At 39.4% G+C, this 24,784-nt stretch overlaps 1 protein-coding gene across 6 annotated transcripts in view; it reads left to right on the top strand.

Annotated features, from left to right (window-relative positions):
* Positions 1-24,784, top strand: part of sox6 (SRY-box transcription factor 6) — a 132,938-nt gene that overhangs the window by 7,685 nt on the left and 100,469 nt on the right. For 5 of the 6 annotated variants that reach the window (XM_032522879.1, XM_032522889.1, XM_032522851.1 and 2 more), the window contains 2 exons: positions 13,170-13,239; positions 21,371-21,421. In XM_032522879.1, coding sequence (XP_032378770.1) covers positions 21,387-21,421 — 35 coding nt within the window. In that variant the 5' untranslated portion in view covers positions 13,170-13,239; positions 21,371-21,386. The remainder of the gene's footprint in view (positions 1-13,169; positions 13,240-21,370; positions 21,422-24,784) is intronic. The other variant, XM_032522897.1, reaches the window with a different exon arrangement.

Below are 24,784 nucleotides of genomic sequence, written 5' to 3'. Positions count from 1 at the left end.
TCTCTCTGAGTAAAGGGAGGGGGTGTTTAGACCCTGTTGGTGAAAAGATGGGTAAAGAGCAGATTTTCTGAGACTAAAGTCTCTGAAAAAATAAAGATGATAATGTAATGATGGGTAAGTGGATCAAACTCAGTCACCTTTAGTTCTCTCCTGACTTGCACATAGTGAACTTATCATTGGGAAAAATCTTCTATTTTCAAGGGGGTTGATATTTATTTTACTTACTTGATAGAAATATATGCAGTAATATATGCAGTAGTAGCATCGAAGCAGTGGGTGACTTTCCCCTTCATTTGTTTCCATTTGTTTCCACATTTTCCCACCCTCACCAGTGCTGGTGCATTGTGAGTACTGGAGCAACTTTATCTATCACTCTGCCTCCTTGTACCGTAATGTAACCATAACCATAACACAGGCTCTGATGTTGGAAAATATGATCCTTCAGCTTAAACCAAATTTAAATTAACAGTCATCTGCTCGCTCTTTAAGGCTCAGTGAATTAACACACACATGCTTTAGAAACAACCGTTGAAGACAGTGGAAACCTTTGCAGAGTCTGAATCTGCACTTAAGAAACCTCTGGTTGGCTCAACAGCACATTTATAAGCAAAGTGCAGCTACAGCGAAGAAAGCCCAGAAAGCTTGACTTGGAGCTCAAAGAATGAAGCCAAAGAAAGAACCGTCTATGATAATCACTTTCTTGAATAGGACATAAAAAGAGAAATCTGCTGAAATGATAGAGAAAGCCTGTGGTTTGGCCCATGCAGTAAATTTCCCATGAGCCTCTTTGACAATCTGAGGGGATAGCCACTCTGGCACACGCCACACGCCCACAACACACACACACACACACACACACACACAGTGCGGTTTCTGCCAGTCAGTATGAGTGTGCAGTATGGGAGGAGGCTTGTCCGAGGTAGGATGATTGACAGGAGGTGGGTGAGGACTAGACTGAGGGGGACCAGAGAGAGATGGGAGAGGGCGTCCTTTCTGAGAAACAGTAACACTTGTTCTTTTTTCCATTGGACACAACAGTCTGTAAAATTTACAGAAATTTTGTGTACTTTAAGAGAGTGGAATGACATCATGGAACATGTATTAATGACCAAAAATGTTTATATTTTGAAAAAGATGGATCTTTTGCTTTTGCTGGAAAATTAAATGCCCACAACTAATGACCCTGCAGACTGCATACAAATATAAACAAATGACCTCAAAACCTTCCATCGGACAATTATGTTCATATGCAGCTAATTTGCAATAGCGATTTACGTTCACTGTCGAGGCTTGTTCGAAGAGTTACGTTTTTATACTCCAGTGCAAAGTCACAGGGATGAGGCCAGGCACGGTTTGGGATCCCATCACAGTTGACTTTTTGAATGTTTACCATGCTCTTGATGATGCTGCCAACCTTAACGAAGTGTTTTAGTTTTCCAACCTTAACCATAATGCACTTACCATGACCACAGTGATTCCCTAACTCTAACCAAATGCTTTGAGTTGCCTAAACAAAAATAAAAAATAAAATGTTATTATGCTTTAGTTGCAAGGAGTGGCTATTGTGGCAAAAACAAAAGACAATAGACAATAAACTGTTTGCAGCAATAGTAAATGTAAAAATGCATGTTAATAAAAAACTGAAACTTCCAAAAAAGATGGAATTAAAAACAATAATGAATAAAACTTCAATCTGACGGCCTTACATTTCCTCAAATGTATTACTAATTGCAAATGATATGCATATAAGCATAAGCTGTAGAAGACACCATCCCAGTCAGATGCTTGCTTGTACATACTGTATGCACGTGCATCAGGGCTATGGTTGAGTTTTTTTTGTGATAGCAAGGAGAAAGACTTTATGTCTTTGGTTAGGGGTGGGGTTGAGGGTAAACTGGGGAGGTACAATGTTCCTCCTCATCCTCAGCAAAGCTAAATTTATTGGTTACCATCTGCAGGGTGGAGGAGTTTGGGTTGTGGCCAGGCCAAAGAAAGGCTTCTAATTAAACAGTCATCATTATCAACTTGTGGTCAGTGATCATCATCCCCAACACTGGTTCTCCAAGATGAACATGGAATCATTGAGGCTTTCCCTGAAGCCCATGCTGGACTGAATTAAAATAGACGAAGAAGAAACAGAAGAGAAAAGTGCTAGCAATTTTTTTTTCTCTTGGCAGAACAGGCAGCATGAGGCCCTGTGCCATATCCACTCAGGTTTAAACAATTACACAACATCAGAGAACGCAGTAGAGCCTCAGTGCTGGCACAACCATCATGCTTTTGACTGCTGTACTTCAGGCCATGGTTGCAGACATGGCCAAGTGTCTCATGTAAGCGGAGCTTTCGATAATTTCAATTAGTGTAAGAGGGTGTGCCTGCAGTATCTGTATCACTGCTGCTGGAGGAGCTTTGCTTTGAGGTTGACAGCCCCTTAATATAGTATTTCTTAGTTTGATGTGTGAGTGACACAGAGCCGCTCCAAGAGGATGGCAAAATGGTTTATTAGGACCTAATTAGAGCCCTGTGATTAAAGGGGAAGTGACTGTGATTATGAGACCTGCAGATGATGTGGAAACATGGATGAATATTCAGAGGAGAAATAGCACAGTGTGCATGAGCCTGTGTGTGTTTTGCTACAGAGTCCGGGCTGCCTTGGAGCAGTCGTGTTATGATATCATCTTTACAGCAGATCTACAGCAGAGGAGCTTTACAACTTAAGCTATTAGGCAGAAGATACATAAACGAATATGCTGCTACAGCTGATGTTTTTTGTGAGTATATGTGCACTTGCTTCATTTAGTAATTCAAACATTTGATGAACACCTCTTGTACCCCAAACATAATGATAATAATAATATTAATAATAACAAATGAAGATGACCACCTCAGTTGTTTATGTCCGTGGTCTCTGTCCGGCATGTAAGTGTAACACATCAGACTTTCACAGCCAATTGAACATGAAACCATGAGGAATGTTCTGCAAAGCCAGGTCTACTTTGGGAAGCTTAGGCACAGAATCACACATTCTTGTGAACTTCAGAGGGTTTAGTCAAAGAGATAAATTGTCTTGTTATTATTATTAGTAGTCTTCATGAATGGAACAATTATCATTGGACTTTCTTTCTTTTTTCGCATCACATACTTCTAACTTTTTCAGATATGTGATAGCAACTGCCATCAGAAATCATTTATGGGAGTGTTCTGAGGGCAGGAGATTGTCAGCACAGCTTTCCGATTTTACAATTTCACAACTGACTTCCTCCTTAAAATGACACAGGCTTACCTGCCTATTACTCCCTTTGATTTCTACAGTACATGCTTCTGCGCTCTGAGAGGTATTCATAATAAGCTTAAACTCCACTGGCTTCATTGCTATAGGGTGCTTATCTCTCGGCTATTCAAGAGAAAGAAGGGTAATATTTTTTCCAATTTCAACATTTTACTGTTAGGCCACAGTCTGCCCAAAACCATGTTTAGGGGGCGTTTGGAAGAACAGACATGCACACGTATATGGACACATACATGCACACATGCACTGACACAAGCACACACACATACATACATACACATACACACACACACACACACACGACAGTTCTTTGAAAATATTATTTTTCCATTTAAACATTGAAATAGTACAGCTGTGAATTTCTTTAGCTGGATGAAAGTCACATATTTCAGCACATTTATTCATATGTTTTATTCAGTGTACATTGTATCTGACATTTCTAAAAGTTGTAGAAACCAGTCATCTAGTTTTATTTAAAAGGCTGCCGGGCTCATTCAATTGAAATTTACGTCTGTTATATTCAGAGAAAAATAATCCTGAAAAGTGTTTTTCTTTTTTTACATAGATCATACTTACCTTGCAGTACTTACTGCATGTTTGGACACGCAATATAATCTATTTACATTTTCATTTTGTCCCAATGGAATGTTCAAAGCATACTCGGCTTTAAAATGTATACTCATATGTAATGTAAGATATACTGGTACTTGAAAACTAGTTTGCGGTGAGTGGTAGTGGCCATGGAGGGCCTTCTTTCTTTTGCTTGGAGCAATGTCAGCTTTTCTTGTAGAATAATGAAAAGCATATGTTGGGCAAGTGAAGAAAACACAGTGATCTTTCATGTCACCCACCTGTCGTGTTTTCAGCACAGTTAACCTAATGTTACTATTTTCTGAACAGCCACACTAGAGACTCTTTTTTCTGCTCTTCCACTGCGTTCTTTTATTCACTATTTTTTAATGCTCTGCAAAGACACCTAAGGGTTATTGGTCTTACACTAATGTACTAATAGCATTAACTTAAAAGACCAAACTAAACCTTAATGACTAGAATTTAAATACACATAATCTGTAGGTGCAAAGTGTTTGTTTGAAATACATCTTTCTCCAGCAGTTAACAGTGCGCAGTAGGTTTGTGCTGTGAGTCTAAGTGCTCCCCTGCCCTCTGCCTGCTGAGTTTCTCAGTTTTACCGTTCCTTGTGCCATGCTGTAATGGGCTCCCAGGACATGATGGGAATATAATAACTGCTTGACGATGTTTTCCTTACCCCCCTCATTCTCCAGTAAATGTAAAATGTGCCTAGAAACACGGCATATATGGCACAGGTTGTGATGTCAGTTGTTATTGCTGGATATGCGAACCAGTAAATTTTGGATTATTTTCCGCCAACTGCTGTGCAGAGTGCATTATGTCACAAAGGCCACATTGTACCTAGCTGGGTGTAGAGCAGCGTTGTCTCTCTCTGTCTCTCTCTTTTTCCCTTGTTCTGTGCGTTGCTCAGCCACCTTATGTGCCTCCAGTCCAGACTGAAGCTTTACTTTTTGCATGCTTTCTTTCCTTGTGCTGCAAATCAATGAACAATGAACCTATAGGATACCTTACATGATGGGGTAAAATCATGCATTAAAAAGTGTGCAGACGTATGGTCATGAACCAAATCCAGACTCAAGTCGCCCCCATTTTTGTTATTCGCAAAATCTCTGTGGATATTTTAGTGGTATTATAATATTAAGGCTGTATTTCTTAAATTATGGGGTGTTCATACTTTCGCATCAATAGAGATAGTCTGTGAAATGTGGGTCTAAATGATGAGATTAATTAACCAAGTGATGATAAATATTTTTTCACTACATTGCTGTACAATTGGGACTCCAGCTCTGCTTTTGTTCATTGCAGTATGGAATGGAAGAGCCTCCTGTATTTCCGCTAATTAAATTTGCCACTAACATAAGCTGGCAGGAACCTCTTACCTTGTTTGACTTATTTATTGCCTGACTAGAGAGGTAATTTGACCTTTTATTTGAAAGGCTCTTTTTGTTAATCCAGAAAAGGAGTGTAAAAACTCAATTACACTAGTGATCAGTTGCTCAAACACTACATTTGTTTCCTCGGGGGGGGGGGGGGAGTGTCTTGTCCCTTACTCCTGGCCCTTCCACCTCTACAGGCCAACAAGAGGGGAGAGGTAAACTAGGAGAGAGAAAGGGGGTGAGGGGCGGGAGGGAGACATGAGGGAGATGAGAAAGGGAGAATGGAGGGAGAGAGAGAGAGAGAGGAAAGTGCCCTACAGTTCCTGCCATGTCACTGGAGATTTGTGTCCTCCTTTTAAATCATTTCCCTCTTAAGAAGATTAAGAAGGCAGAAATATTCTCAAACTGATCATTTTCCCTCCCCCTAAATGGACTCATTTGCATTTGCAAACGCTGTTATTAATTGTGGGTTTCAAAAAAAGACAAATGACCTCTGCAACTGTAAATAAAAAAGAAAAAACAGAGGTTATAATGTTAATTGTTGAAATGGCTGTACAGGGGCCAGTGGAGCTGAAGCAAAACATATGCCCTCATCGGTATTAGATTTACACCATGGCCGCATGCACTACAGTACAGGCTTAGTTTTTTTATTTATTTATATGAGCGTTAAATCTTAGTTAAGATTTCAGTCAATTTTCCTCAAGTAAATAGAGTTGTCCTGTGTGTGTGCTCTGTCGTCAGTCGATAATTTGGTTTAGTATTTCATCAGAGAAGAACGGCTACAAATGTTAACAGGGTGCATAGAAACATGCAGTGAAATGCTGTACAGTACAGTGTTATATCAATGAAAGCTAAATATTTTTCAACATGGAAAACACACTAAACAACTGTAGTCCTTCCTCCAGGTCTCCACATGACCTCAGTTAAAGTTGTCTGCCTGCATTCTGCTGAGCTCGCCGCTAAAACAATTATTGCCAACTTAAACCTGCCTCTGCAGATCGAAAAATGTGCAAGAGTATTAAAAGTCATTGGTGGAAAAGACCACTATCAAATCGCTGCTTCTCCGAGAACAAGGAAAACACTGAATAATTTGCGGACACCAATGCCTTGTTGTAACCTGATCATTTATGGATCAGTTGTTTCCTTTCTTGTTTAATTCACCATGTGATTGATTTTCAGTGCAGTACTGTTGGAAAATATCCACACTAAACCGTGCCTGAAATAGGGAATCATTTGAATACAGATGCTTACGGCTTAGACCTTGTCACTGGAAACCACTTGGAGCCAGGAGACAATTGCAGGTTGATTGTGTTGCTTTTGATAGAAGTTGTGATTCCTTTGTACATGGCAGAGATATTTGCATCTAAATGCTTATTGTAGACATCTAAACAGCATAAAGACTGATTGTAAATGCCAGCTGTTGGGCTGTACTCGGGAATAAAAAAAGAATTTCAATAAGGAAAATTGGGATGGAAATGAGGAAATTATTTTCAAACAGTGTAGCTGAAATCAATAAGTAAGAAATGGCAGCGTTTGTTGAGCTGGTTGTATTTGTCATCTTTATTGAGCGTGTTTGTACAATCACATGTGAATCTATTTACAGTTACCAACTGTATGTTGTATTTTAACTAGTAGAAACAGTGTTTTATTCAGATGAATTATTTCTTATTGTTTGGTTGTTTAATTTTCTACATGTAACTAGGTTACAGTACATGCATTAGAGATGTATAAATGATGTTGGAATTTGCTGTTGGTTAATTTATAATTTTGGAAATATAATACAACTGTTTTATATTTGACATATGTTCATTAGATGTTATGTTTACAGGTATTGTATTTGAGATTGTTGGAACATACCATTTGAACCTTTGTAATATTTGTGTGTGAGTACAAGTGTTCGTACATACGCTATATATGTAAGTGCAATCATACAGTATATGTGGGTGTACATGTGTGTGTCTGACTTGTGCCCAAAGCAGAGTGATGCCCCTGCTGATTCTGCTCCTCTAGCTCTTTGTCCTGCTGCACTCAGTGTGTCTGCCTCCTCGGGAGACTGGCAGGCTTCTCTAGTGTAGCTCCACAAAGGCCCAGCCTCCTTTGAGGTGTTAAAAACTTCCATTTATGCATCTCCCTGGACAAAAAAGCACCAAGCCCATTTGAGTATAGTAGCAACACAGGCAGACATTGTGGCCACGCTTCTCTAGCACTCATTTCACAGATTCTAAAACCAGTATGTGGTGAACAGGATTTGAGAGGCTAAAGTGCCCCGTGAGGGCCAGGCGATAAGAGGGTAGAAACGCCACCACGCAGGAAAACTAGAAGATGGGTCCAGGAAAATAAACACATTACCTGGGAGAGAGGAAAAGACTTGTTTTCATACCCCTGCCCCCAACATACACAAATCCCACACTAAATAAGAAAGAAACTGAGAAAGTAGAAAAAAAAGGAAAAGAAAATATGTGTGTATATCTTGGAAGTTAAGAAAAGAGGTCTCATCAGTGTGCAAAAAGACAAGCCTGTTCTGTGTTCTCTGTCTTTACAGTCTTTGGAGTGAAGAATATGTGAGAGGGCATCAAAGAGAATTGATGGTTGCATGCCTGCCTGTTAGGAGCACTGGGGACTGAATGCCATCCACTGTGGAGGATAACATTCTATTTGCTGGTTGATTCTTTCCCTTCACCCTGCCTCAGCCCAGTTGCTCAGTAAATAGACTTTTATTCTTGTTATTTGACGCAGAGGAAATGACAGACAGTGTATTTGTAGAAGAGGACATGAAAGCCTTGTTCAGCCACAGCACTGTATCTGTATCAGGCAATTGCTTGCAACAAACTCTGGGTATAATAGCTGCTGATTTTCTTTTCTGACACTATTGCACTTCAGCTCTGCCAAAATACCGCTCACTGTTTCACTCTCAACTAAAATATTTTCACTGGTGTGACGCTATGGTCGTCATTCCTGACACGTTGGTGCTAGACATTTTGTGAGTGTCTAGTCTGTTGTAGTTCAACGACAGCACAGGGTCAACCATGGACAGAAAAAAAGGCAGTTTGAGACAGACAGAGGACAAAGGTAAAAAGAGGAAAGAAGAGAGATTTGCAAGGCTGTGACAGTTAACGCTGTGCTGGAGCATGAAACAGCTGTTTGCACATGATTGACCTGTTTCCAACACCAAATAACGCAATGATATGGTGGATTTCTTAAAGAAAAACAGCTTGTCCTTCTAACAACGCAGTATTGCATTTCTTTTTTTTTTGTCCTTGGCTGTCCATGGTTTATCTTACCAGTAGGAAGTTAATTAATCTATGAGCTAACAATGAATCCACAAACAATCTATGCCAAAGTGTCCGCAGTCTACCTGAACACTAGCTGTTTCCTTACCAGCAATGTCCTCTCATTCCCGGTTATGGTGATTACTCACTGCACGGGAGCTGTCGTTTCATATTTCACAGATGATGCTACTGCAGAGAGGAATGACTTTATGAAACTGGATATTTAACAGACAATCACATGTGTTCAATTACTATATCAGACCCTTCTGTGGCAGAATGTTCTGCGCTTCACCCCTTCACCCTCCACGCTGCGCCCCCTCCCATCCTCTTCCTTCCATTTCCCTATTTCTCCTGGGACCACTGTTATAGCCTCACCTCATTGCATCCCAAACTCCCCGGCCTGACTGACTGTGTGGCTGCTGCTTCTGCAGAGATAACCACACAGCATCCAGGTAGGGAGCAACCTGCTGATGGCATAGATTACCTCTATTGTCAAAATAACTAACTCTGCAAAATTCCTACTTTAGTATGTTTGGTCGCATGAGAGAGAGAGAGGATTTGCAACGGAGGATGGAAATTGTTTTTTTTTTTTTTAGACATGTTGCAGATCTGGATGAATTCCAAATCAAAGTTGAAGTACAAGTTTTGGCTTGCCTCAAGCATATCCACACAAAACTGCACATGGTCAAATGTGTATTTACATACATGTATGCAGCAGCCATGCAAACATACATGCAATTTAAACATGTCCCACATGAAGTATTTTTCAATGTAGAGTTAAAGTACACAAGACACAAAACCTGAATTTGGTCGGGACAACTATGTAGTGGTTGGTCTGCCCTGTGCTGTGTACAGTTGTGGTGATGTTGTCTATTAATACTGAGCCCCTTTCACATGATGGTTAAAAAACACAACTCACTGTTATGGTCAGGGGAAATTAAATCAAGCGTAGCCCACACTGTACATGCCTGGAATTTGAAGGTTCAGTTGATTGGAAAGGGAATCTTTCTGAGCTGTGATGGTAAAAACTGCTTTCCTTTACGTACTGTACAAGCTGTAGTAGTTTGTTTGATGTGTAATATAAAAGATACACAAGTAGTTTCTATGTGGGAGGTTTAAGTACAAGTGAATGAGTTAACGTTAAAATTCCACATTTCTGCAAAGATAGTGTTGTGCCCAGACAAAATGCATATGTGTGTGTGTGTGTGTGTGTGTGTGTTTGTGTGTCTGCGTCTACCAAATTTCGGGACAAATTTTGAATTTTCAAACCAGCGTGGATCAGGGACAGCTTATCCAATTGGTGTCCCCAAATTTGTTTCACTGCAATTTCATCAAGCCCGAACCAAATGGTTTCTGTCTTCACTGAGTTTAGGTACAGCAAGATTTTGTGCGTGTGATGTTAAAATTTTGCTGCATATGAAAGCTTTTGTGGCAACTTTAGTGTGTGTGCATGTGTGTATTTTCGTGTGTGTTTTTTTTGTGTGTGTGTGTTAGCTCTGACCAGCCAAAACTAGAGAAAAGGCCACTCTTTGAGAGAAATGCCACAGGTGGCTGTGAGCTCTCTGTCCCTGCCCCTTTGATGTCAGCTACATCGGTCTGTTTGGATGTTTATATCTGAGAGCTAAACCTCCAGTATTTTCAGTGTATTATTATTTTAACAGAAACATAGTCTTTGTGGCTGTTCACTTGTGCCAAATAATTTTTTTTGTCACCCCTAACAATTTCTGTCTCTAACTTTCAAAATAATAATGGAAAATACATCATGTAAGTGTGTTTACAATTTTTTTTAAACATGTGGTAAAACTAATCATTTGAATTTGGGATTGACTAAAATTGTGTTTAATAAGTCGCACATACTGTAATTAGGAATGGGGGGTGCCTGTTTTATGTTTCCAGTAGGTCTAATTCACAGCAGGAAAAAAGCTGCTACATGCAGCTACAATAGGCCAGTTGACACTGACTCTTATTACACCACAGGGATTACTACATTTGCTTCATTATAATATCATTTGGGTTCTCTCATTATTTGCAATTATAAATTCCTTTGTTTTTTTTCTCTCTCAGACAAGTAATTAACTTAAATAACCAATGAATAAGGAATGCATTTCCCCATTTATTATTTACCTCATTGTTCCCAATTACCATCAGATTATGAATTCATAGGTTTGTTAATGTATACTCTCTGTAATTATAAGAGCTCTCATTTATTTAGGCACAACAGGAATTAGGTCTATAGTCAGATGTTTGACAAAGACTGGTTTATTGAATCACCATCCATGTAATGTGTGTGTGTGTGTGTGTGTGGTGTGTGGTGTGTGTGTGGTGTGTGTGTGTGTGTGTGTGTGTGTGTGTGTGTGTGTGTGTGTGTGTGTGTGTGTGTGTGTGTGTGTGAGCACAGGAGTGGTGGTTGCAGCTGGATTGAACAGGGAAATAGTATGTGTTTAGCGTCATTTGAGAGGCCGGAGTAGAATGTATTTCTTTTTTATTAATATTCCATCCTTCTTTGTCCGCTTATCTGATATTGGGTCGCGGGGGGAGCAGTTCCAGTAGGGGACCCCAAACTTCACTTTCCCGAGCCACATTAACCAGCTCCAACTGGGGGATCCGGAGGCATTCCCAGGCCAGGTTGGAGATATAATCCCTCCACCTAGTCCTGGGTCTTCCCCAAGGCCTCCTCCCAGCTGGACGTGCCTGGAACACCTCCCTAGGGAGGCGCCCAGGAGGCATTTTTTATGATATTTTGTAATACAATTCATTAAGATGATCCTGATAAGAAGGCCAATGCTATAATACAATATTTTGTTGCACAAAGGCCATTTTCACACCTAACATACAGATTACTGGATAAGGTTTGATACCTATATTAGGATTAAGTTTTCAGTAATATCCGACCAAATAGCTTAACAAAAGGATGGTACCACAACACGTTTTTGTTTAATGTCAATTATTTTCCTTCCCTGTGCCTCCACCAGGTTGGTAAACTTTGTTTACCTCTTTGGTTAAGTCTTTCAAGGCTTTACTGTCAGCAGTGTTCTGATCTCAAGTTTCCAATTCTTTTTACTGCATTGGTAACTCTATTCAGGATGGTCCACGTCTCTTTTCAATCAAGTCTTCAATTGAGTTCCCACGTTCATCAAATCTTCGATAGAATGACTCTTTGAGCTCTGCCACCTCAGATAGAGGTTGCTCTGTGCAGCCAGTGTCTCCTAGTTGGCCATAGTTTGTGTGGTTGCTTCACGCCGCTCAGTATTTTCCTTTGTCTTAGGTCTAATTTCCTGGAGATAGCCAATACTAGATATGCATGCAACCACGTTTGCCAACAATGCAAGGCCAATTCTTTAGTGAACATAAATTGTCGCTTAGGCAGAATATCAAGTTTTTAAGGTCAGAGTAGTGCAATAGAGATTAGCCCGCCATTCCTTCCAGTCACGTGACAGTAGAGAGCAGGAGTCGATATTAAACTCTGCGGTGCTATTCATGTAACAGCTTTCCTTTCAGCCGGGGTCACCTGGGTCCTCTCTTCCCCATTGTCAACTACAGCATCAAGGCTATACACATTCAGAACTGTCTGCAACTCCTGCCTTTATCTGGCTCATTCTGTTAACCTTCCAGCCTTCCATATAGCAGAGTTTGTGCTGTTCTCTGACAATACAGTGGTAGTTGGTACATTTATCTGGTCTTGCTGATGGGGTGTATTGGCCCCGGCGATGAAAGACTGAGGCGCTGTAGCGCAAATTAGTGACAGATCAGTTAAGCGTGACCTTAAAAAACCCTTGGCCTTGTTTAATTGGCAGTGCTGAGGAAGACTAATTGTATAAATCAGCTGGTAATGAGATCTTGGCTTATTGTGAAAAACAAGATAATGTGAGAAAATGAACATGAATTAGCGTACAGAATTTTCATCCCTCAAGCTTGATTGTCTGATCAGTGAGTGTTTTTCTCTCCATTGTCATTTCTTCTAAAAAAAAGTGTATGCACTGACACACACGTAAGTGTATATAGAACTGGAGTTTCCTTTTAATGTGTGCGTTCTTCAACAAAGCTCTTAAGTTGCAACACTTTAATGGACATCCAGAAACTAGTTGAGCATGGCTCCTAAATAAATCATTAGCAGGCAGTGCTTGATGAAAGAAAGCAAAATTAAATAAAACAACTATTTTATATGAACACTGTTTATTAGCTGAATCCACCAACTGGAAGACAGATTAATGAGGTAGCAGAGAAGTAGATTTCAAACATTGTCTAGGATGGATTCCCATTGGTGACAGCTGAGGACTGGAAGTCAGACACTAACAAAGCTGTTTTACATTAGCACAGCTGTGGAGACTCTGACCCTCAGCCAACAGTCACTATGGCCTCAATTCTCTCCCTCTTGTTCTCTCTCTATTTGTTTTGATGTCGGTAAATACAGTTATCTAACACCCTTGTTGATTTTAACCATGTTCCAAATTTACTGGTGTTCTTTTGATCAAATAAAACATATTTAAACTGATTAAAAACCACATTTATATGTTGCATTGTTGTGGTGGAATTTTAATCAAATGTAAGATATTTGTACAGTTACAAATTATATTATGTTGCATACAAGGACACACTTTTTTTACAAGGCATCCCTTTTATGTGTTCTTTTTGCTTAAATTTCAGGTTTTTACATGAATTCATAATCAACTGACCAGTGATCGCTGGAAGCTGGGGATTGAATCTTTCAGTTTTTGTAAGTATCAATTTGCCCCTTTGGCTGTTTCTGTCTTGCCACATGTCTCATACACCCTGCTGTCTTTCACCCACACTGAACACCTGCATCAAATGAGGTGGACAATTGGATAGGCACACAATGTATGCACAATTAGACAGTTACATAGGGACAACGTTACTAGATTAGATCCTCCAACTTACTTTTCTTGCATTTTGTTCTACTTCAATATTGTGTTGTGGTTACTCCGGATTCATATTTTCTTTTGCTTTCTTTTACATTTTATTGCTCCTATTGCTCTATGTTAAGGCTTTCTAGTATCTAAATGGCTATTTTCAACAACAAAAAACATCTTCCCACACTAGAGAAAATACACATCAGCCTTTGGAGAAAAGTCTTTTGGAATTTATTTACAGGTGACACTGGTCAAAAATGTGAAACCATGAATGTCATTAGCTTTGAATAAGACTTGAAATAGTATTGGAAGTTCAAGTATCATTGACTAAATATGCTTCCTGATTTTAAATTTGTAAACTTTATTTGGTCTCATTATGAAAAATGAATGCAACAACCTTTAGAATACTAAATAATCCCAAAATATTATATATCAACTGCATACTAATCATATAGATTATACAGGAAAGCATACTCAATTTTTTCCACTGTAGCACTTTTAGACTTGCGTTTTACTCCGGGCAACCTGTGTATAACTCTGGTCATCCAATATATTTTGCTTTAAAAGTGGGATTTTTTAAAAGACATTACAGTTGCTATTTAGTTACTTTAAAAAATAAAAAAGTAAAGAAAGCAGAATAGAGAATACTACAGTCCTCTCTGCATCTACACAAATATTACTTAAACAATCTTTGCTCAGCTGCTGCTCGTGCAGGTTTTCTAATAAAAATGTATCTTCGATATTAAGCAAATAAAGGTGAGGAACTTCATTGATATAATTCTTTTCTTTCAAATGTCAGTTGGAGATATCATGGGAGTCAAATTAATGTGGTTGAGGAGCTCTTCAATAACAGCTGGGAAATGTGTCTCTGAATTCAAAGTTCATGGCCATTTACCATTGTTTAATCATGCCATTTCACACCACACACCATCTTCCGCTCAGATGAACATGCACCTGTCTACCAGCGAGCTATCTCTGCTGCTGCACTTTAGTTTTTTTTGAGTTTTTTATGCCGGTTTTTGTTTATAACATGGACAAAATTTCAGGAACAATACATTTGTGACTACTAATATTAGCTATTATCAACTACTGGTGCGATCACACACACACGGATCTTTTACTTTATCAACCTGCTGCAGCTTTCCTCTTTCTGGGTAATTTGAGATACCTGCCACCAGATGTTGTGTTTTATAAAAATGTAATATACCCTAGCTTCACTAAGAGACAATTTTAATAAAAGATGTGAATGTAAAGATCCCAGTGGAGTTATCAGCCAAATCTACCTATAGTAGGAGCCTAAGAGGGTTAACATGGTTTGCTACAAATCAGTGAGAATTTGCCTATAGTTTTCAATGTATAAGTATTGGCTGCATCAATGTGAAAACTAACTAGAGTATAGAAAAACATCCCCACGTAGCAAGAAACGTCTCAAGCTTCTACTAGATGAGCTACATGCTTGTTTGAAAATAAATAACAGAAATTGTGAATACTTAATTGGATATGAATAATCTACCTGTGTTATGTCTACTGCCTCCTGCTGGTCCAGCTAAAACTGCTCTTTCTCAGGTAGCTAATGCAGTACATTGCCTCCTGAAGTTTTGATAATACTCAATACTACAAGTGTTAGTGGTTATGTTATTAAATCACTGTAATGTTATTAGGCACCAGTCAGTATTTGTTATAAAAGAAAATACACATGAAGTTGTAGTGTGCTAGCATTTACTGCCATCATGCTCTTAAGCAACATTAAGTTGGAACTTCATACAATCCAAAAATCGAGATCCTTTTACCTACAGGTTTAATTAATCTGAAAACATGACAGGAAGTAATTTATTTTGTGTTAGCACTTATAGAACAAGTTTAATTACACACCTGAAATCTCATTTGGAAACACCTGAGGATATGTTGGACCATCTGAAGAGGCCGTACACTCTTTGTTAGTATGTGCCATTTATCTAATAAGCAATAGCCTCATGGTCTCACGGCTCTCAGCCCACTATCGATGGCACCGCTCAAGGAGAGGAGGCAGGGGAGATATTTTGTCAAATTGAAATAAACAGCACTTCACCGTAAAATGAAAATGAATAACCTTTGAATGGTTATTCGTCATCCATTATTTATCAAATGGGCCTCTTCAGCCCACTGACCCTGCAGTGATTAAGGTCAAAATGTTGCTTAACACAGGCCGCTTAACAAAGACCACCTAACAAAGATTTTAATTTCATCAGCCTCGATTGCTTCAGAGGATCCCAGTGTCAATTTGGAAAACTAATTTTGGCACATCATTACCTGCCAAGAATGCACACAGCCCCCCCTCCCCTCCCCATGGGCCCCCCCCCCCAAAAAAAGTTTATCCATCTTCCTAAACTCTGCATGCAATTAATAGCTTGTATTACTCATAAATTACCACATTTTGAAGTGCTAAAATATGCTTTTAGTGTTGTCAAATTAATTAGGTGGGTTGTTGTGTGGGCTTTTCTTTTTACAGTTGGTGATTAAGTGTTGCCTATATTTAATCACATGAAAAGGAGCTGACCTCTAAGTTTATTATTATTATCATTATTTGAAGGTTTGATGGACTTTATTTCATTCTAGAATAAAAACCTAATATGGACTTGGCTGCTGTCCTTGTTTTCGAGGTATGTTCCCTTGTACTGTAGGACAGACTTTCACCTAGTGGCTTTAAACGGCAGAAAGTAGGACCAAAGAACATGCCATCAATCCTCTTGCTACCCCAGCTGTGGAAAGTAATGCATATCTAAAAGTCCGGTAAAATGAATTAATGATTTCAACCATGAACTTTTCTCCCAAAACGCCATGAATCGTCTCCAACTGATAATGCATCACGACCCTGGAGTGTGAAATCCCTGTTGCGTTGAGAGTAGCCAGTTAATTGATTCGCAAATTATTTAAAGTTTGTGGTGCCCAGGGGAGTGCTAGAGTCTAATGACGGCCCATTTTGAAAGAGTTGAAAAACTCTTCCCAGGCAAGCCGGTATTAAATTGTAACAGTTTAATCGGGGCACCAAGAAGAGAGATAGTGTCCAGTATTGTGTTGTTAGATTGGGTTAGCGGAATATGCTCTTTAAATTGGGGTCTATCTCATTTTAAATAGGAAATCTAATTTCATTGTCCTTTATTCCTCTTTTCAGAGGCTTTGTTTTTACATTTGTGGTGCTTTTATCCACTCTGGGAAATCATACAATACAAAGGATAATCTGTTTTTAATACAGATACAAAGGTAAATATTTGTGTATATAGTCCGTTTCCAAATGCTATTTTTTTTAGTATGACACTTCAAATTCAGCCATTTACTTTTCGTTGAGCGTTTACTGCAAAATGAATTGTGTTTGACTGACTTGGACAGGATGAAATGTTGCTTCTCACAATTCTTTAACAGGTTTATACTGTCTACATGTATATATATATATGTCTGTGGCATATGTGATTTTTAAAGGAAAAGCTGAATATGTAAATTAGTAAGAAATCAGTAGACAAAAAAATAAATAAGTTAATTTGTGGTAAGATAAGACCTATGTCAAGCAAGTGATTCTGTGCAGAATAGGCTCATCTAGTAGTACACACACTGTACGTACCGTTGCTTTTTAGTTGAATTTGTTTGATCTCTGTGTTAATATCAAGAAGCCTCTAATCTCGACCCATTAGCAACTGCTGTCATTCAGACACACGGTGTCGTCCTGATTTAAATAAAATGAAATGAAGATAGTTGTTTCTGGTCCCTTGGCTTCACTCATTGCCATTAACATATGCTCTGTGCCCTGCTTCTTTCCATCTTATTTATGACTTTAATTTGTTGTGTGGGCTGCGCAAGAAATCAAATTTAATCCAATCCTCCCAGGGACCCTGTCATATAATAACATGGTAATTTCTGTGTATCCTTTTGAAAAATGAGGAAATTAATTCTTCCTGACATGTTCTAATTATTCCAGTGTGAACGGCGGATGGGCTCCCCTCCTTCCTCCCATCCCCCAACCCCCTAAGTGTCAGTTGCCGACGGGTGGCGAGGTGCTAATGCTGACCAGCAGCGCGTTTAATTTGAAACATGAGCAGACACCTTTCAACACACCTTCCTAATGTTGGAGTGGCTCACACAAATTAATTCACTACTCATCTGGCAGCTCTAACTGAGGTGTGTGTGTTTGTGTGTGTGTGTGTGTGTGTGTGTGTGTGTGTGTGTAGGTTAAGGGATGGGGGAGGGGGTCAATGGGACACTAGTAAAGATAACATAAGGTGTGTCTATGTGTGTGTGTGTGTGTGTGTATGACACTGTACAGTAGGTGTAAATCCAAATATGTCAGTGTGTTTGGGCACGTGCTGGACCAGGTATCACCATATTTCCTGTGACTGGGTGTTGAGTTGGCGCAAAGATGTCTGCTGGGATGTCGGGATTGCTTGGACAGCTTTTTTTCCCCTCTCTGGATCTCCCTCCTCATAAACCAACAGTACCTTTTCACACATACCACTGCTCTGCTTGGAGCACTGAAAGACTTATTTAATTAGACTGTCAACAGGCAGTCTTTAGCTTATCACTTTAATTTGCATAGGGACACTACTGACAGAGACATTGTGAAACAATGATCTTATTTTCTATTTTCAAGATAAATGAAATCCATGGCAGATCGAAGGTGAACTCTGATAATCATAATATTATAATTTCAAACCAGGCTTGCTATTGATTTTCACTCTGTAAAAAAATCACAATTGTCTGTTCATTGAAAAAAGTCTGAACAGGACTGGTATAATGGTCTGTATAGGCAGACATATTGTTATCATGAACAAAATTGGTTAATAATTAACATGGTTACAATCTAAATGTAAAATAGAACTGTATTCTGACTTTTACTAAGACTTAGTCTCTGTAAGTCAACAGTTATGTATAAATTCAGGCTTCTAATAGAAGAAATGCGTTTCTACTCCAATTATGCACAGTATCTAAGTAGCTGAGACAGGAGGAGAAAAGATAAACAAACAAAATGTATTTACTGAACTTTGGAGTTGGGTTAAAACCATAGAACTGTAACTGATTTGGTGTGTGTTGTCTCTGGGTTGTAGAGCAGAGGGCTCATAGTCGTGGCGTCATGGTCGAGGAGAAGAGAGCAGGGCTTTGTCAACGGTGGGTGGGTCCCCCAATGACTCAGAGAGGGGAGAGGCGTCAACATGGCCGCCTGGCCCACAGGGATTAAAGGCCCCCCACACACACACACACACACCCTGCAGGGTTAATCACTGCCATTTTGGATCCATGCAGAAGGAAGCAAATTCACTCTCCATCACTGTGGAAGAACTGAGACATAAGCCACCAGTTAGGGTGCCACTCTGTGGGTAGATCTGCTTCATAGGCTTGTTTCCACTCTGTACAATAGAGTGTTTTTAGCCCTTGTCTGAAGAAAAGTTGGAGTTGCCTGAATCAGTGCAGACTCTTGCTCTTTGCATCCTCCTCTTTGGATATGGCTAGGTTTTCTCATATGGGTTTCGTTAAGGGACATAACAAGTAACTTGGGATGTAGTTACTGGTAGGATTTGTGTAGCTAACTTCTGTGTCTCGCTGTGCGCTGCTTACTACGTGAGCCTGTTAATGACTGAAGGCTGAGAGTGCCGTCTTGTGCCAAGACCCACATGGCTGCTGGCGGTGCATTAAATCAGCAGTCAATTTGACTGGAAGTTTGAAATCTGGGCTAGGTTAAGGGGATGTGCTGAAGCCGTGTTAATAGCTAGCTTGTTGTCCATATGGTACTGCTTTAATAGAGCACATTTGTTGCAGATGGTGGGAGACTTGGTTAGGCAGAAGCAGATTTTGGCAGAGGCTCATTCTTCGAAAGGGCTGCTGTGCTGATCAGACTAATCCAGGCCAACTTAGTGTTGTCTATCCTCCCTGCTTCTCCTTAACCAAAGAAGTATGCCCTTGAATTGTGGACTAGCCTCAATTCAAAGACATTCTTGTTTTTTGTTTTCTGAGAAGAGCAAATACAATGTGGCTTGGTCACTTTTTCCTGTGTTTGGTCATTTGCTCTCCAAACCGCACCTTTGCTTCCAAGTTCAGTTGTTTCTGACCACAATGGGACTGCTGTGGACAGCAGGCACAGCTGAGGAAACACAAGCACACAGAGTGAGAGAACAAGCGTTATGGAATAAGACCAAAGATAAAGATAGAAACTGAGCAAAGCCTAATTTTATTTCCTCTGCTGCTACTTAACTCTTTGAGCAGGTCTGCTGAAGGATTCAGGGGGCATTAAATTAAATAAACTCACACTCACATAATAAAAGAGTTCTCTGTTCATCCTGCCACTGCATAACCATTGACAGGATGAACAAAGCACTCTTTTTTCTTCAAATCTCTCTTTTCTGCATCAAACTCAGTATCGTTTCTATTCATCTTCCTAATTTCTGGGTTGTAGTATGTAAATGTGTACTAGAACTTGTTTCCATATACTGTAAGCTCAGAGCGAATTCCCATTTTAGGTTGGTAATTGTTGTAGTTTGTGTGTGCCTGCTTTAGAGTATGTGGGCTTTTTGCACTAAATGAAGTGAGGAGACACGCTTGATCTGCTCTGCACTGTTTGACGGTTGTTTTCTCACGTTGTCACTGGCTTGGTGTGCTGTGGCGTGGTGATGGTATTATGTGCGCTGGGCTCAGCTGAGTGGAGAAAAGAGCAGAGCTGCAGCGCCCGTAGCTATGCCACTCCCGCCTCCCCAGACACCTTATTGTGAGAAAAGTCTCGGCTGAGTCCTCTGGGCCTTGTGGATCCACTGCCTTGCTAAGTGCTGGCCAGACTGAAAGGCACAGTGTCCTTGGGCCCGACTCATTCTTTCCATTCTCTCAGAGGCTTTGTCTCATAAGCCACAAGAGAGAGAGGACAAAATGCCAAATTACACCCATGTCACTCAAACCTAAGGTGTTAACGGGCTGAGATGTCATTTGTTGTTGCTTTTTTGTGTTATTCGTGATAGTGTGCATGTGAGAGTGTTAAAAGTTCAGAATAGGAGTATTTTTCTTTCCATTATTGTTAAGGAGGAATTTTGATCTGAAGACTGTCAAGCTCTTGAATTCTTAAGTTATGAAATTGAATAAAAGGATGGTGGAGTGATGAAATGACATGTTATAATATTGCAAATATTTTGCAAGATATCATTGCCATATTTCAGTGGCTGAGTATCTTTTTAAGGATAGTTGTGAGATCTAAGAGGCATTTGAGTTTCAACCACTGGCAAACGTTCCACTCACAAATCAGTTCTCTGGATTTGCTTACCACTTAAAACAAAGCACATGGAAGTCCTAATCAATTTCCACCCAATCTTAACCCAATAAAAGTGTATATTATACAGACCAATAACATAGCTTAATGGAAACCTGTTGTAAGTAATTTTTAGCAATGTGTATCCAGTATTTTGTGGGTAAGGCTTCTGAACGACCCCTACAAGTGGTGACATCATAACCACATCCTTTTGCCTCATTGACGCTGTAAGTCCCAGCTTAGGTCCCTTGTGGCCAGGTTTTCCAGAAGCCACAGCACCCTCGCCACACATGAGCTGCAGCTGGACCACCATTAGCTACTCTGAACATACTGGGGCTGCTCTGGGATCTGTGGTTACAATGCTGGATGTACATGTATATATGTGCACACAGCCATGGAAAAAGACTAAGATCAGTAGGCAGAGTTTATTTGATGCAAACATATCATCAGGCTCTCAGTGCAAACCGATGTTGTATGCAAATCCACTCCCTCGATGCAAAGAGGTATAATTAATGATGTCAGTTCATAAAAAGAGAGGATGGGTTCATAGCCATATTTCTGCTTTAATTAAAGACATGCCTTATTATAGGAGGAAGATGTATGCTCTATGTGTTTTTCTTTCTTTCTTTTTCTTTTTCTCTGTCTGTCTTTCACCCTCTTTCTTCTTCTTCTTGATTATCAGTTGTTTAATAGTGAAAATGGTTCTTTGTGATTTTTCCTGCCAGAACCCCACACGCTGACATGGAGGGCTTTCTTCGTAGCAGCTTTTTACTGAGGTTAGTTTCATTTCCGTTGTTGAAATTTAGGATCACAGGTTGGGCAGGGTGGTAGTGGGCTAACAGGGGTTGTGCTTTTATGACACATTGTTAGCTTTAAACTCTATACTGCGTGTGCGTGCTTATGTATGTATGTGCACACGTGTCGGTGTATTTGAACATTGTCAAACAAGGATTCTGACAAATTTACCCAAGTTGTGTGTTATGATTGTGTTCATGTAGTGTGTGGCTGACTGGCATGCTCACCCTGATAGCCTCCAGTCAGACTGAAAGCACACATCAACAACTTAAGAGACATGCTGGAACTTTTTCTTTCCTTCGTTTCCCTTTCACAGCTTAAAGGACCTGCAGATCAGACTTTCCGTGTCTATACACTGCATGCTTTTGTCTGACCCCTTTCCCCATCTGCCCTCCCTTACTAACCACCCTAATCAGGGATGTTGGGGTGAGGCAATCGCTGGTATATCTGTCTTGTGATCTACTGTTGTTTCCTGTTGTGTAGTGTGTTTGTATTCAACCTACCATAAAGATTTACATTTTTTGTCTTTACCCTTCCTGTGATTCTAATTAAAAATTTGTGCTGTCATTACACACAGAGGAAGTAAATAAGTGTGTATTTACCATTGGCTCTTTTCCTAGTCAACCACCTTCTCCAGGCTCCAGTGTTGCTCCCTAATTAGGGTTGGCTCATTAGAAGCCACAGCAGCAGCATCTGCCTTTCAAAGCTGCTGTCAGCCAAACTTTACTAAAGCTAATGAATCCTCTTTGATTTCTTTTTCAAAAGGTCACTTATTTGATTAAATTAACAGCTTTTTTTCTCTCAGAACTGTTGGGGGCATTTTAAAAAGAAAGGACAATTTGATACCATGGCTCTCGCTAGTCAAAGAAATTAAATAAGAAAATCTCTCATATATTTACAGTATGTTTTTATATTTAGAATTAAATAATGTAAAACCATAATCATTAATATAAGATTGAGATCATCCACATTTATAAGCTTCAGCAAAAAGCAAGTTGTGCTCTGAGTTCTGACAGAATCTAAATTGTGACCAATGGCTCAGTTAATCTTGCAGAATAATACGGTATAAATTATACTCACAGGCTTTTTTATATGCATCTATGACTGTTAACTGAAACCGTTTATTTTTATTTTCTATATTCAAGAAATTGAAAAAGCCATGTATTTACTGTAGTATACATTCATAAATATGTGAAATATTTAATGTTTGATGCAGTAAATAAAATATGTAATGCAGAAATGTAAAGTATCTGTTTTATCTTTCATGATTTGGCACCAATTTATCTGGTGTTGTAAATCTGCTATGGTTTGACAGAAGTTATTCAGGCATACATTTTGCACACTGCCTATGCTCATTTCCGTTTTTTTTTATAATGGTACAAAGTGGAGGGCAGTGTTTAACAGCTGTTAAAACCAGTTTGGTGGATAACTAACTGGCCTAAATATATACTGTTTACTGTATGTTGCACTGGAAGAGGTCTGACAGAAACATATCTCATACCTGGAATATTTGTGCATCCACTCTCACATCTACAAAAGAAAAGAAAAGAAAAAACATGACCTTTGACCTTGGCTTTTTCTAACTATTTCCTTTTGTTCTCATAGCTGTGAGGAAACACTGTGATTATTCTAAGTAAACACATTATTGTATTGCTAATCCACAACCTTCTCTCAATGTCTGTTTTAATTAAAGGAGAAGCGCCAGTAGAAAGATATCACGCACACTGGCTGGAGATTGGGGGCCTCAACAATCAGGCCAAGATTAAAGGCAGGCTTTGCTTAGAGTTAACCCTTTTGCTTGGATAAGACTTGTGTCCTGGAGTGGGCTGCAGGGTGGGGGTGAAAAAGGAGAAAAGGATAGAAACAAGGGTGGATGGATGTGGCAGTTAAGACATTCCTCTAGTGAAGAATCCAAGTATCTTTTACTGAGCAACTGAATTAGGTCAAAGGTAGGCTTTCTGAACCTGCTCATAGATTTCTGCTCCAATGTGCAGATGTTATCGACTTTTTATACTATATGTCATATCTCAGTAGCACACCGCATGGGCCTTTCATTTGTTTGTTTTTTGTAATGTAATGAGACAAGTTTTATTTTGAGTCACACACACAGTGAGTTCTAATAGCTGTAAAAGTGCTGATACATGGCCATCGTGAAAAATACATCAAACTCTTCAGATGTGACGGGGAAAAGTCTAAACTCCATATTTTACGTACAAGTCAAAGCCTTTGTACTGTCTCATAAGGACGATAAAATTCCCAATATTTCTAAAACTAACACAGAAGTTCTCTTAACTACAGTATACAATGTGCACATGTCTTTAATAGACAACTATTTGGGCTTGTGTTACTGTACGCCTCACAGTTTTTCTCTTTGTTGAAAAGATGGGTTTCATTTTGGATCAATTTTTTATATGTTTATGGAAGGCGTTTAACAGGTTTTTGTTTGTGTAGTCAAAGAGACTGAGAAAATGAGAGTGAGAGAGAAAGGGGAAGAAAGAGAGACAGAATATAAAGATGTGGAGAGAAAGATGTGGAGAGAGAGAGAGAAAGAGAGAGAGAGATGTCTTCAGTCTCTACTCCCAGTGGGTAAAACCTCCCCCTACATTTCTGCCATTATTTGATGTAATGAAAGGAGAAAGTGTGTAACATTGAGATTGTTAATTAATTTAGTCTAACAAGATGAAGATAAATGAAACCCACTGAAGGTTGACTAGGCTAAGGGGCCCACTTAGCATTCCTCCTGCCCTCGAGCTCTGTCTCTCTCACTCCTTTACAATGGAGTACAGCTAAGACTTGCAGCATCGTTTCTACAAACCCACTGAGCTCTCATCTAGTAAGTTTATATGTAGACCTTTTTTGACAAAATATTTCAGTTTCAGCCTCTATTTATCATAATCTTCTCTCTGGGATATTTTACTTTCTAAATGGATGGGCTGCATTTGTAATGCAATGAGTTTTGGAGCATAGATATGCAATTATCTAATTGAGTCATCTTGACATGTTGAATAAAACTCAGTTGACATACATGACTAGCAAACTAAATTGACTTTTTAAATATATATATTGAACCACTGGTCAAAGGTTAGTATATTATTCTTGCAGACACCTTGTAGTCATCTTGTAGATAACAAACACAACTTTCATTATCTGCTAGCAAACAGTTATATACATATATATATTTATACAGTATATGTTTTCTGAAATGACAGGAGGTTATATAAATGGCAATTCTCGCCAGAATATGTGGCCCCTACACATGAGCCGTTCACCATATGAATGGTTCTTCTCTAATCCGGCTTGGAGGCTATTTGAGCGGCAAGACAGACAAAAAGCAGAAAAGACTT

This window comes from Etheostoma spectabile, chromosome 1, assembly GCF_008692095.1.
Source record: "Etheostoma spectabile isolate EspeVRDwgs_2016 chromosome 1, UIUC_Espe_1.0, whole genome shotgun sequence".
NCBI lineage: Eukaryota > Metazoa > Chordata > Actinopteri > Perciformes > Percidae > Etheostoma > Etheostoma spectabile.
The sequence above is the reverse complement of the archived record's forward strand: the minus strand, read 5'-3'. Positions and strand labels throughout refer to the sequence as shown.